Here is a 14388-nt window from a genome sequence, read left to right as displayed (position 1 = left end):
GGGGGGGGGGGCGGGGGGGGGCGGGGGTAGAAATTGTAGGTTTCTCCACATTGTTGTTGGGGAATCAGAAGAGCCCTGCTTCATTCATGTGGCACAAGTCCATGTGAAAAAACAAAAATAGCAACATAAATGTAAATAGATGAGACATATGGCTTCAATGCCCCGTCCTTTTCATCCTCTTTAAAAGTGACAAAGAAACCAAGGTGCCAAAGCTGCTTAGACAGCAGCAGGGGATTTGTAATTTTTGTATGTAATTAATGTATGTCATTTTCCCATCATTATATTCCCCAAAACTCCCCAGCAGCCTACCTTACTTTATATTAATACCATCAAGATGTGATCAAAATGCCTGACAAGGAAAAACAGGATGATGGGATTTTTAATGACTACAAATGTATCATAAAAAACAAAATCCTGAAAATAAAATATATACAGTATATATCGCATCTCTGATAGTATTAAATCAGTGTAGGTGGTCAGATCAATCCCACCACATTCCCTCTTTACCACCCCCATTCTCTCAGACTCCACATCGTACTCCCATGGTACTGTGCTCTCAACAATCACCAGGTCCACTGAACTCAGTCCAGGTGCTCTAGAAGGTCAGTGCTTCTAGAGCATTTTAATCCGTCTCCATGGAACCACTGTGCGTCTCCTTGGACACCATGAGTCTCATCAGTTTTCCGTGGAGCTTTTCGATCTTCTTCACGTCTTGGGCCTGGTCTGTCTTGTACTGTAAACACTGAAAAGATGGGGGAAAAAAGACTAAATGAGGGCACTGAGAACTACCGTTACATTAAACTTGCAAATTAGGGTGGCAATAAATTTTGAGGCATGGATTTATAAGTTACATAAAACATAGTAGTAGTAGTACAAGAGTACTCTGTACTGGCTGATACACAAGCTCAGGTATTGGAATCAGTATCAGGAAGGAAAAAATTGAAAAAAGGACTTGACTTGTCTTACAACAGTGATGACATTAATAATGACATTCAATTCAAGACCTCTAATTAGAAAAGCAGAGGGACACCACTGCTATGGCCAGGTGAAAGTTAACTGGAGTGTAGACATTGTTATTGTTATTAGTTGCACCTGAGTTTTCCTGTTGTGTCCAAAGTGTGTGCTGTGAAAAACAAGCTTTCTATCCCTGTCTTGATTCAAAACATTTACCATGTAAATCTGTTGATTAACAGAGTACAAAACCTCTTCAGTCTGTCAGAAATCCAGATAGATTGTTGTTAAATTCTGCACAGACATTCATGTTGCCCAGAGAATGAAGCCTTCTGATTTTTTACTACTGAATTTTACTTGCGTACTAACAGGCCACCATCAAGTCAGTTTTTTTAATCAGTCCAATTATTGGGCTTATCTATCAAACTGACAGAAAACTAGTGCTTAACGTTACAACTGAGTAATCTCCACCACAAAACATATTGATTAGCGCTCCACAATTATTAAGTTTCGTTACCGTGTCCATGATACACGTCACTGTAAAGTGGGTACTACCATCCTAACTCAGTTTCCACACACTGTTTGTCAGTGATAAACTGATACCTGAAAAAACTGGTACGGAAAGCTTTTCTGTACATTGGCCACAGAAAGATATTAGCAGTTCGCCGATGACATAGTTAGAGGTAATTTTCACTAACACTTTGTATCATTCGTTGTTAACAGTGCGATTAAAATCTTTCCTTACCACGGCATTGTCGGTCACTTTGATGCATAGATTACCGTCGCAGTGTCTGTACTTGAGAACCACTCTGACCTGTAAAACAAACAGCAACCAGTGAATTGGGAAATTTTAAGAGCAGCAGTTAGCATGGTCGCGTCGCTAAAGAGCTAACCGGCTAACAAGCTAGCTAGCCAGCTAGCGCGTTACCCTACTCATAAAATTAAGCGTTTTCACCTTCATGGGATCTGTCAGATACAGTTTTTCTGCTGCGCGGGCGAACTCCTCCCAAGTCTGATAATAAGGCATTATTTTAATAAAGAAAAGTTACTATTCCACCGAAGAATCTGTTTGAATCAGCCGACCGGAGTTGCTATCTTCAGAACACCACATCAGCAGCAGCGTGAACACAGCCAATCAGAATCAAGAGGAACGTGGAGAATCTACTTCCGGGTTACCTTTTCAAAACAATAGCACGTTAGGCATAAACTGCAAAGTCTGTGCTATTAAGTAATATTTAATAACAACAAAGTAGAAACTCAATTAGTTAATATTTATTTGTAATTGTAAACCGCTCAATTCAAGATTAAAATGTTTCACAACAAATACATGATCTACAGACAATTCACCAACTCCCCACTCATTAATTATAACTGCTGATGTCTTTCCAATTGTCAACATCCATATTTCAAGGACTTTCTAATATAAAAATAAACAGTGATTCTGTCTGTTGTTGATTCTTTGCATTGGGTTGAATCAATTACCAGTCAGAAAAGAGATACATAGCAACTACTGCCACCTTGTGCTCCAGAGTGTGGATCAGACAATGGATTGTTGATTTTATAATCTAAATCCCAAAAACCTACACACACACTGAACTACACTTTATCCTTCCATGTTTTATAACCTACTATAAATACTATACTCATACTATAAAATCTCTATCCACGTCTGCCAACCTATTCCTGTTCTTTTTAAAAAAAACCTTGTATCCTGTAACCCATGATGTCTCACTCATGCTCAGTAATTCTTTTAATGTGAATCCCTGCACCTCTAGTTCCCTCAGATTATTCCTCACCATCCTCATCATCATACGTCCTACTACTAAGAACTACTTGCTCCACTGACTCCTCTTCCTGAAATCCCTCACACCAGCCTTTCTGGCCCTTCCCTGCCATTTTCAGTGTTTTACAATGTCCCAACTTTAACCATGTCAATATAATTTCCTCTCTCCTTTGTCCACTAACCTACCTTTGTAAACTTTAACACTCTTTTGAATTTGAGATAGATATCTCCCTCTCCCTCTCTGTCCCACCTTTCTCAGCTCCACTGATACTTATTTGCATTTCTATGCTTCCTTTCTTTTTGCCAATTCATTCACCCTCTCATTCCCTTTCATCCAACTGTAACCCACTTAAATTTTATCTGACCTTGCTGATTTGCAATTGTTGAGACAGAACTTCATATTGCTGTTTTAATGGAAAGACCTTAAACGTGCTATGACTGAGGATAAATCTGAACATATCAACACTTTACCTTGTTTACTTTACCTGGCTGTAAGTGGTATGTCATGGTTTGTCCACCAGATGGCAGACAGAGCTCAGATGTTTTTATTGGTGGCTATTTATGGATATTGAATGAACACACAAGACTGAATGAGCACTGTGTGGACCTGACTTCATACTAAGCTTAGGTTAGGAGGTTCATGTCAACATTTGGCTGGAGAGGATCCTACAGTGGGAGCAGCAGGAGAGTGAGCTTCACTTCCCTCTGATCTAATGACATTCACTGCTTCAGCGTGTTAGATGTCACAATAACAGAGCTGGTGAGGAGTGGGTGGCGTGCTGACGGCTCATTCATCATCAGCTGAGTCAGCTGCAGCTCAGTCGCTCGAGTGAATGACTTGCATCTGTTTCAGTATCCAACACAGGGAAATGAAGGAGTCAGTGTTACAGTTACCACACCCACACATTCAATTCAATTCAATTCTGATAATTCATTTGTCCCTAAAGAGGCAATTTGAGGCAGTGAGCGTGCAAAAAAAGCACACACACAGGCAACTCAACTATACACATAAAAACAAACTTTACAAAGAGTTCAAATACACTAGAATCTATAACGGTGGCAGGAACAAGGGGCAAACAGTGTCCAGCACCACAAAGGTAGCAAAGAAAAGAGCAAACTTCAAAATTACAAGTGCATTTTTCAGTTAATACAGAATGCAAACTGACTATTTCAAGTCTGCAACATACATGTACATAAACACAACATGGAAACATACAGCGACATGTTATTAGAATTACTAATACTTGGTCCTGGGAGGTGGCATTGACTCACAGACCTTAAAGGTCACATGTTACACTACACGATCCATAAGAAGATAATTTTGTGGTTTCAAGAACCAAAAACCATTTAAGTGTAGTTTTACATCTCCTCTCTCAGGCTTCTCTCTGGAGCTCTAGGAACAACAGGTCGGTGAGCCAATCAGAAGAGAGAAGGCTCCAAGCCTCTGTTCTGATTGGCTGATTGTTTTCTAAGCGATCAAATAAAAAAATAGCAGATTTCAGGTCAAAACTTGGAGAAATGAAATCCTGCAAGGTTGGATGGTGGTTCCAGGTGGGCGGGGCTTGGGGCTTGACTGAAGGTAGTGACTGCTTTGTTGTGACATCACAAAGTTACATAGGTCCTGACAGCTTGTTTTTGAATATGGGCTGTGTGCATTTTGTCCATGGATTGCACACTTTGATACTTTCACAGTATTAATATAGAACCTAGATCTGCTTTATAATCAAAAAAGACATGGACATCTACCTATAATATGGGACCTTTAACATAACCTTTTAAACACACAGTTATTTAAATATTAAATCCCCCTGAAAACTCATTGTGGAAGCAAAACTGCATCCTATAAACTGCTCGAATTGTTTCCACACAGATGAAACTTTCCATCAATGTGCAGCAGAAGCATTACATAAATGGAGAAGAACTCACAGTATGACCTTTGCCTTTACCTTTTTATTCTTCAGAAAATTCTTTCATAATCACATCAGACACTCTGCAGGGGTTGCCCAGCCTCCTTTAAACATAATCATCAGGGCATATCCACAGCAGCTTAAGGGTTCAGTCATGTTATTATTTTTTATTATGCATCACTGTCTTCATCACTACAAGTCAGATACAATCTGAGGCAGGGCTTTGTCTTCAGCTGGGTTTTATTTGCAAGGTCGGAAAGGAAAGATTCACTCTTCTCAACAACATTCTCATGATGCTTTTTTTGCATTGCACTCTGAATCCAAAATCCAAATGTTAATGAGAAGGCAGTTTTTCTCACTCATTGAAAAGATGGAATAGCAGCGATACAAAGTTTTCACAAGTTTCCAGTATTTTTTGTTTGAACTGTGGTCTTCATAAATGCTCCTGTCACGGTCAGTTGTTGCAGCAGTTGGCTTTATTTGACAGATAATACAGTGTGACCTCTCTGTCTTGTGACCTTGCCACACTTCATTTAGTTATGTCCCATCTCAGCTGCAGCTTTCCAGCCATTTTATACACACTTGTTTTTCCCTGACTGCCTCTGACCTCATGCATGTTTTTGTACTTTGCCTTTTGTCTGCTGCCTTGTTGCCTGGTGATCCTGCCAGCTTGTTACTGACCACTGCCTGCCTGCTGACTACAACCTTTTGCCTAACCCGTACCTGCTCTTCCCTGCGCTACCTTTTAATAAGGGTGATGTGTTTGAACTTTTCTTTGGTGTCACTTAGCTGTGCGTTTGAGTCATGACATTTCCCACACTTCTTTAATGATTTAAAAGCGAAAAATGTCACGTATAGATGAAGTCACTGAAAATAGATAGACCAAGAAATGCAAACAATTTAGTATAAATCAGGCACATTCCTTTTTGTATGTTTATTGGTATTGACTTATTTAAGGTTGTGTTTGAGGTTGTGGTTGAAGCTATTTTTATCTCATCATCATTATTAAGACATAGGAAGAATAACAATGAAAAAGTGGCCATATTGTTGATGTTCATGACGTGGAAAATGGATAAACTTTCCTCATTTAAAATGCAACTACTGACATGAACCTCAGGTGACCTCGGGCAACAGCTTTATACTTTACAGATTTGCTGAGGTTTTTTTTGGCATGATAGCAAAATTTTAATCCACACTGTTCACATCAAACTCTATCTAATCTGTAACAGAGTTTATAGAGACCTTATGTATTGTCAAAATGTCACAGCTGATGTGATCACATCACAAGATGTTGTTAATATCGTTAATGGTTCATATCTACATTTAACATACTGTTTTTTCAATATTTGCCGGCCACTTTGGTCCCAGCTCATCATCTCAGACAGAAACACACAGCTAGAGAGATCCAACTCAGTTGTCAGGGGCAACCTGTACGTGCTACGTCCCACAAGTTGCGTCACTGCTGCCTTCACGTCCAGTTAGAAATCCAATCGTTTTAATACAACGCGCACGACAGAGGCAACAAGCTGGTTTCTTAAAGGCTGTTATAGGCTATACCCAAGTTTACAGGTGTAGGTTTTAGGTAAAGGACAGTAAAAAACAGAACTAGCTTAATACTGCCTCCGTCTAATAAATTACCCTCACAACCTGGGACAATGTGTTATCATCTGTATTCTAGGCTACAATGACATGCAACAGGAAACTAAGCTTCAAATAAAATTTCTCGTGTTTTCAAGTAGTTTTGAGCAAGTAAATTACATTTAATAAGATGCATCATGCTGACCAACTAATAATAATAATAATAATCCTTCCATCGCTTCAATGTGTGAGATTTGTCTAAAGTATACAACCAGATACTCGTTCTTTCTTCTATTAACATCTAGCTAGCTAAGTTAGCCGTTTAGCTAAATTAGAAAGTGTTTCCAGTGTTTGTTTGTTTTTTTTTTGTTGTTTTTTTTGGTGACTGCGGATCTTCAGTGTAGGATCTCACAGTGCGACCGTGAACGCAGCACGCACAGCAGCCAGCAGGCAGCGGCAGCAAACCGGTATCCGAGCGGCACAGAGCCGCATCTCACCGACACAAGTGCTTTAGAAAAAGCCCGGAGAAAACGCCGCTGTTGTCCACTTTCCCTCCCAGTGACTCTTCGCCACCAGCGGAGCCGCGATGCTCTAGATCATGTAGGATCGGACTGTTTCTTCTTTTTTTTTTCAATTCCTATTTTCTTTTTTCTTTTCTTTTTTTTGTTTTTGTAGTACTTTTACCGGATAGCCTGCAAACTGTGAAACCTCTCCATAGCCCCCATTCATCTGGTCGCCTGTAGCCTTGAACCGAGCGGTGAACTTTTTGTGAAAACTACAAAAAACAAGTCTCCCGTTGTCGATACCCAGTCTGTGATATATTTGGCCTGACAGCACTTGCGTCATGAGGTAAGAAGCTCTTAAATGTCTTTCTTTTTTTTCTTTTTTTTTTTTTTTAAATATGGACTATTATTAGAGAAAGTGACCGGGCAGGGGGCAATGACATGATCAAAGTCAGGACTTGAGGCAGCAGAGAGAGAAAAAAAAAACACACACACACAACAGAGCAATCAGCTCATGTTGCTTTGAAACGTGACAGACAGCAACGCTGGTTCAATATTGTGCAGCTCCCGCAGCTCCTATTGAAGAAATGAACGTGTGCCTGCAGTGCCACGTTAGCCTTATTAAAACAGTCTGCATAATGTCAGCTCTGTAACGCCGACAAGCCGCCGACGTTACACTGACTTTGGTGCTGCATTTGTGGACGTGCATGGGGTTTGGAATGGCGCTGCTGCTGCTGCTGCTACTTCCACGCTGCATAAGAGGGATTATCTTCCAGCGCTGGTGATGGGGTTGCATTTGTTTGATGCCACATTATAATTGTCACACACACGCACACACACACACACACACACGCACGCACACACATCATGCATTCACCACGACCTTTTGTGTGTGTGTGTGTGTGTGTATGTGCATATCGCTGCTTCTCTTTTCTATCTGCTGCTTTAGGGGCATTGGAGGATGACTGGCAAATACCCATGAATGTCTCTTTGCCCATAAACACACACAGCAGACCCCGAGCCTGTGCTGGTGCAAATGACATGACACACCACACACTCCTGCAGACTTCATGACACATGTCAAAGGTGGCAGGTATAGGCTGCACCCATGTGACACCCAGTCTAGAGTCTTGCTGCTCTTATGTGGGATCAGATGTGCAGTTGTGAGGCGATGCATGTGTGGCTGTTGTGTAACATGCATGGAGTCATTGTTTCCTCACTGAACATGATGTTGGCTCTCTCATGAAGGGCCAGAATGACCCCAAGCTGTGTGTACTTAAAAGACAGTCAGCATTGATCAATACTGAAGGGTGTGTGTGTTTGTGCCGGGCTGAAGATTCCAGTTTATTCTCCTCTGAGTGAGTTGCATCAAACGTTGTTAGTGTATTTCACTTTCAAAGATACTAAATCTCCTGTAGCATTATTGCTGCACGCAGCTTGGAGTCCCTAAATCGTCTCTGGCAGCCTCACATTTGCGAAAAAAAACCCCCTCGCTGCTATGTTACCACCTAAGTGTCAAGGTCCTGGACTGGCCTTGTTCAGTGAGGACGGCGTGCTCGACTGCTGCCAGAGTAAATCACTTGAATCAGTTTTTGTTACTTCATGTAGAATTTCCTTCCCCTCAGGAATGTGTCCTTTAAAAAAAAAAAAAAAAAACGCCCGGGGCTGCTGATGAGCGTGACTTTAACTGGAATCTGTTGGACATGGCAGATACTTCCTTCTGCGAGAAAGTTCAGATGTCAAAAGAGCTGTGTGACCTTGATTTTTATTTATTTTTTTCTCTATCCATGATCTAACTTTGTGTGTTAAGAAGTGAGACACGCAGCGTGGATGGGGCCGGCCCCCTTTAAGAAAGCCCCTAATTGAATCCAGCTGTTGGAATCTCTCTGTAGGCCAAACTGCAGTTTAACAATAGCTTTGTTTGTTTCAGAGATTTCGCATGTTAGGGTCCGTGTCCCAGAATGGAAACCGCTAACTCCTTCATCTCTCTCTCATTTCTTCCCCCTCTTCTTCTCTCGTACTTATTAACAACTCTCTCTCGTCAGCTGTTTGGAGCCTGATGTGTTTTGGAGCTGATCTCTCCTCAGACTGAAACTGAACATGGTCAGACCAGTTTTATTCAAAGGGAGAAATGTGTGTCCGGAGGGGGTGTATCAGTGTGTCTGTGGGGTGTAACAGGTGTGTGTGTGTGTGTGTGTGTGTGTGTGTGTGTGTGTGTGTGTGTGTGTGTGTGTGTGTGGTGGCCTCAGCTGTTTGGAGCTGACTCACGCAGGACACTTGTGGCAGTGTGTTTGTGTGCCGTTCGGTTGTGCGGTCGTGTGTCCCAGGCCTCAGTTAATGGGCCGCCGGCTATTCAGGACATAGAGGAGGAGATTGGTGTTATCTGGTCATTCGACTTGGCACCAGAAGCCGACTCATTTCCAGTAACTGAAGGTTGAAGGCTGAGAGATTTTTGTCGTGCATGAACGTTTCACGGTCAGCAGCAGTGAAAGTTGATGTGAAGCTGGAGGGGAGGGAGCAGATGCAATACTTAATTCTTGGTGTCGCCTCTGATTTCCTGAATCGATTCACAAGGTCCTGATTCGTATGATTCAGTTATTTTAGTTACAACACCAGTTCCTCAGAGAGCCGATGCTGGTAACTGTTCCTCTAACCTGCTGCTTTCTATAAAAAAAAAAATAGAAATGTTAACAGTTACATTAATGCACTTCTTAATTTAACAAGACACACACTTCCAGACCGGCTGCAGTGTGTACCGACGGCTTATTCTTCTGTCGGCTTCTTCTCGCACATCTTTCCGTATGGATTTTCCTTTTGTCCAGCTCTTCTCTCGTCTTCACAGTTTTCAAACTCTGAAATGCAGCCTACACATTTGCCTTCGGAGCAGATTTAGTTGTGTGAGCTGGCTGGTCACGGGAGACTAACGAGGTTACAGCTTCACACATCCACAGGAGACTGTAAAAGGCGAAATATTAAAGATTGGTCTCGGGATTTTATGAATTGATATCGGATTATTCGATTGAGGATTGATTTGAATCAGAAACTGTTTTCGACCGAGCCTTACTAACACGACCTTTAAGTTCCTCTCGTCTTGTTGAAATGAAAAAAAAAAAAAAACAGGTTGACAGGGTAGAGAGCAGAGAGTATCCAGACGCTTAGAGGAGGAAACATCAGAGACTGACAAGGTTTCAGGTGTATTTAGCCCCGCCCCCTGTCCCCACAAGTCGACAGGATTGGTTCCTTAGGTTCGTGACGTACGAAACCCTGGCTGTCTGAATCTGTTGTCATGAGACTGTCATCAGTTCACAGCAGTTCAAGGAGGAAACACACGGTCATGGTGTTGACTGATTGTCTCACTCATCATGTGTCTTGTGTTACATAGAAAACACCATATGGATGTTGACAAGGTTAAACTTTACTTTAATGGTTTCAGGGCTGCAGATAATGATTATTTTCTTTATTGATTTAAAAAGTCCAAAACCAAAATCATGTGCTCCAGTAGTAAAGAACCATTTGACCATACTGTGAACCACGGCAACAAGAGCAGCTGGTTTTATAAACAGACTTGGTGGTGGGTTTAACCCGTCTGTTAAGCTCACAGATACCTGGCCGGGGCACATTCCTAACCCGTGAGGATAAGATTTCATATATATAATGGTGGTCTGTTTGTTTCCCTGCGTCGTGTCAGGCCCACATGTAACACTGATGTCAGCTTATCTCCGGCCGCTTGATAAGCCGCGTCGTCGGAGCGACGGGGCTGTGAAGTGTCATGGTAACGAGCCTTGACAATCGCTGAAAGGCCTCATGCCTCCCGGTCGCAGCAGGTTCACACCACGCATGAATGACAGGAGCTGAGGCCGGGAACTTTTTAGTTTTTAAATCTATCTAACCTCAGCAGTGGAAGGAAAACAGCCTCAGACTCTGGAGTTTATGGACTGTGGCTACTTACTGTATGTTGTCCCATCCAAATGAGCTATTAATGAGGTCAGGCTGAGTTTAATTTGAGATGTGAATACACTTGTCATGTACATTGATTTAAAAAGCTTAAGCCACAGTCACTGCTGGAGTTTTATTGAGTCTAGACAGAGAAAGAGAGAGAGAGAAAGAGAGAGAGAGATACACAGACACAGTGAGAGGAGAGCTGATAAATAGGCTAATAGATCACGGAGCTGTAATATCGTTATAAGACGTATGACTTCATTATCAGACAAACACACCAACCTAAATCTCAGTTAATGTCAATATCACAGTTGTTGTTGGAAACTCCCAGGGCCTCAGATTCCCTCAACAACAGCACTTTGTTTGTGTCTGTCCTGTTGTGGAACTAAATCTATCCCCTAAAGACGTGTGGATCTCATCAGACAATGAGCTGTGTCCTGATTCAGGGGCCTGCAAAGGTGTGGCCCTTCGTAAACCGGACCGGCGTGAGACGGTTTTGGCTTCGCAACCTTGACAACGCGTAACTTTTTTTGTTTTATTTTTCAACTTGGGTCATGCAGCCTCCGAAGGAAATTAAGTTTTTGTACGCGGCTGTAAACATGTTTATTCCTGCTGTGAATTTGACGTGGGATTCACTCACTTTCAGCCTCAAGTGGCCATTCGGAGAAGTGCAGTTTTCAACACTTCCTCATTGGCTTCATTTTTCAGCCCTGCGGCAAACTGATCATGATTTTAGTCGAGGAGACTTGGAAAAATGTTTCCAGGGCGTCCGCACTGGAGGGGAAAAAAAAAAAAAGGTCTTTTGATGCCAAATGCATTTTTGTTAAGTTTATAAATCTCTTCAGTCGCCTCTTCTCTGTTATTGTCCCGGTCCAAGTGCAGAGACTAATCCAAAGTTTCCCTCCAGATCCGCTGTTAATCCATGCACAGCCATCGATGTGACTTTATATTTCTCTTATGGCGGAGACTCGACTGTAATATTGAATAATTCATATAAAATGCCAGATAGAAATCATTAAAACTGACTAATCAGCTGGAAGAGCCTCAGTTGAACTGTTCAAGCCAAACTCGTACAATGTCTCCTCTCCCTCCAACCAAACTGTCTGTTTCTCTGCAGCTCTGACTGTTTCCAGAGGGGAGATCCAGCTATAAAATGCTAAGTGCACGTGAATGGGAGAATGAAGTTATTGTGCTCCAGTGATTTTCTTTGAAGTTTTTTTTTTGGGTGGGAGATTTGGATCGCGGCTGGCACCTTGCCACCATCTGCTCCTTGCACCCCCCCCCCCTTATCTCTCTTGCTCCTTCTCTCCTCCCTCTGCAGCTTCTCTTTGCCAATCCATCCTTAATCACACTCTCTCTCTCTCTCCCTCTCTTGTTCCCCCTCCCCTTCTGTCTGCTCCAAAAAGAGCCAGGATTTCTTTTTCTCTACCATCCGTTCCCAGACGAGCGTCATCCCTCACTTCTCTCGTCGGATTTTGATCGACTGTTTGCAGATATAAAGTCACACATGCTCAGGTCACCACAGTGAAAGACGTCACCTTCGGCTCTTGGGTGCAGCCACGAGCTGCGAACATGGTGCAAGTCACATGTGGTCGCAATATTTAAATATAAAAGGGTATTTCAGCTTCGTTTCTGTGCTGTGAATTAGCTTTTTTAACCTGAGCACACTCACAGTTTCACACATTATTACCACAATCCTCAGCTGATGACCTTTGACCCTGAAAACATTACAGACCAGGCTGAGAAATCACCGTCTGTTTCTATCAGATGGTATATTTTGTTTTCTTTGTTTGGGAGCTGTTTGCAAATAATGCACCTACAATGCATTTTTAACCAGTAAACATATGTGTCACTATGGGTGGTGCTCGTCATCATCATCATCACAGAGCATTTCCCGTCCAACTTTGTTGAGGTTATGAGTCACATTTTCTTCCCAGAATTCATTCTTTGCTCAGCGGCTCTAACAGACCTGTTAGCGTGGCCTGACGGTCGCTTTCCCCGCACTGATTTGTCCTGAAAGCATCATTATCCAAGTCAAATCTGAGTCACCGGCTCAGGCTGAATATTTGACTTCTGGGTCGAGTCCTCGTCCGTATTTAGATTTGTCATGTGCTTGTGATTCATGCTTTTTCTTAAAATATAAATGCTCAACATTATGAACAATGTTTTTTTTACTTCAAGACACCAAACTCAATCAAACTCAAGCTCAAAAACAGCACAATGGAGTTGTGTTTCCATCACTCCTCTTTTGTAGTTTGCTGATTTTGAGACAACATTGGTTTGACTAAATGAGGCTCGACTTGGGGGGGGGGGGCTCTAATCTGTTTATTTAAATCATTAATATTTAGAGGGCAAGGTTATTTTTGCACTGAGCGTGTGTTAATTTAACCCAAGAGGATAAGATTTCATATATATCTCTCATCATCATCTCTTGTCTGCATTACCCATAATCCTCCTCCTTCCTCCTACTGAAATCAGTGTTTTCACGGCTTTTCCATCTTGGAGCTTTACTGACTAGAATATGAATGAATAGAACTCATTGATCGTTGATCATATCTCCACTGGCTGGAACGAGGCTTATTGGCCTCATTGTCTTTTTCGGTGAAGACATTGATTGACATCTGTTTAGTAATAATTAAACAGCTGTTTCAAGAGTTATTGATAAAAGAAGTCATGCAGTGAATACTGGCGGGAATACTGTCATATAAGAAGTAATTGTGTGCTATAAAGACGTACTTTTCCTCAGCCTGCAGTCACATTTCTCTTCCTCCCTGCAACAGAAGAGCAGCAGCATAACACTGACACTTGTATTTCACTTTTCACACATAAACTGTCAAGCACCTGTTAAAACTGCACAACAACAACCCAATAAAATACGCAACTACACTCCAAGTGTTGCTAATGTATGATGTATGAGGAGCAATATCAGTGAGCACTTGGAGAGGTCACAGACTGCAGCACTGATGCGAAAATGTTTCTGTCAGTGTGTGTTGATTGACGGGACGGACGGTTGTGTGTGTTTAACCCTGTGAGGCGTTTCCTCGCCGTGCTGTGGGTTTGTGGCGCTCCTGCCACTGACATCACTCTCTGGGATTGAGGAGGATGAATGGTGTGAACCTGTAGAGCGGTGTCTGCACCTGGGGCAGGGTCGGCTCTCAAGCATTAGTCACTGACGAGGATACATCGCCCTGCGGTGTGTGTGTGTGTGTGTGTGTGTGTGTGTGTGTGTGTGTGCTGTCAGGTTGAGAGCACTGACAAGAATACATCCTATACATCTGTCAACGTCAGCCCTCTCTGTCATGAATTACATTCATATGCAGCTAATTAATAACAAATAATTTACATTCTCTGTGATATAAGAGTTTGCTTTTATGAATAATCAGCAAAGACACAGGACATGATGCTGTAGGAGCTGTGGACGTGGCTGAGGCACCGAGCAGACGGGTGCGGCAGCTAAGATCGATGGGAAAATGGCAGCAGTGAATTTCACATTTTCTCTCTCTGTAGTTCGGCTGCTCAGTCTCAGTCAGGAAATAGATTACAATGGATTTCTAACCCTTAAACATTGTATTCGTTCTTTAAGGAGCGGAGAGGTGAACACACTGAGGAGGGTTCGGCTTGTTTAAGGGATTATTTTTGACCTTTTAACCTTCGGTCAGGTCACTGCACAGATGCCGCACACGCACGTTTGGCAGTGTATACAAAGTTCGGATAATTGACTACAAAT

The 14388-nt window shown here is 42.2% G+C and overlaps 1 protein-coding gene across 1 annotated transcript; it reads right to left on the bottom strand.

Moving 5' to 3' along the window:
- Positions 1-361: 361 nt before the first annotated feature.
- srp9 (signal recognition particle 9) lies at positions 362-2092 on the bottom strand. The gene is made up of 3 exons (XM_023414945.2): positions 1907-2092; positions 1697-1765; positions 362-742 (listed from the first exon to the last, which is right to left on the bottom strand). The coding sequence occupies exons 1-3, from the start codon at positions 1976-1978 to the stop codon at positions 623-625; spliced, it is 261 nt and encodes an 86-aa protein (XP_023270713.1). The 5' UTR covers positions 1979-2092; the 3' UTR covers positions 362-622.
- Between the last annotated feature and the right edge of the window lie 12296 nt (positions 2093-14388).

This window comes from Seriola lalandi, unplaced genomic scaffold (genome assembly GCF_002814215.2).
Source record: "Seriola lalandi dorsalis isolate HSWRI2012SDOR001 ecotype SW California unplaced genomic scaffold, Sedor1 jcf7180002054544, whole genome shotgun sequence".
NCBI classification, from domain to species: domain Eukaryota; kingdom Metazoa; phylum Chordata; class Actinopteri; order Carangiformes; family Carangidae; genus Seriola; species Seriola lalandi.
Note: the sequence above shows the minus strand (reverse complement) of the source record. Positions and strands in the feature narration are given on the sequence as shown.

Coding starts and splice junctions, on each gene's coding strand:
- srp9 (XM_023414945.2), bottom strand. CDS start 1,978: ATGCCTTATTATCAGACTTGGGAGGAGTTCGCCCGCGCAGCAGAAAAA. Junction 1,766..1,906: donor ATCTGACAGATCCCATGAAG/GTGAAAACGCTT, acceptor TTTGTTTTACAG/GTCAGAGTGGTTCTCAAGTA. Junction 743..1,696: donor AAGTGACCGACAATGCCGTG/GTAAGGAAAGAT, acceptor CCATCTTTTCAG/TGTTTACAGTACAAGACAGA.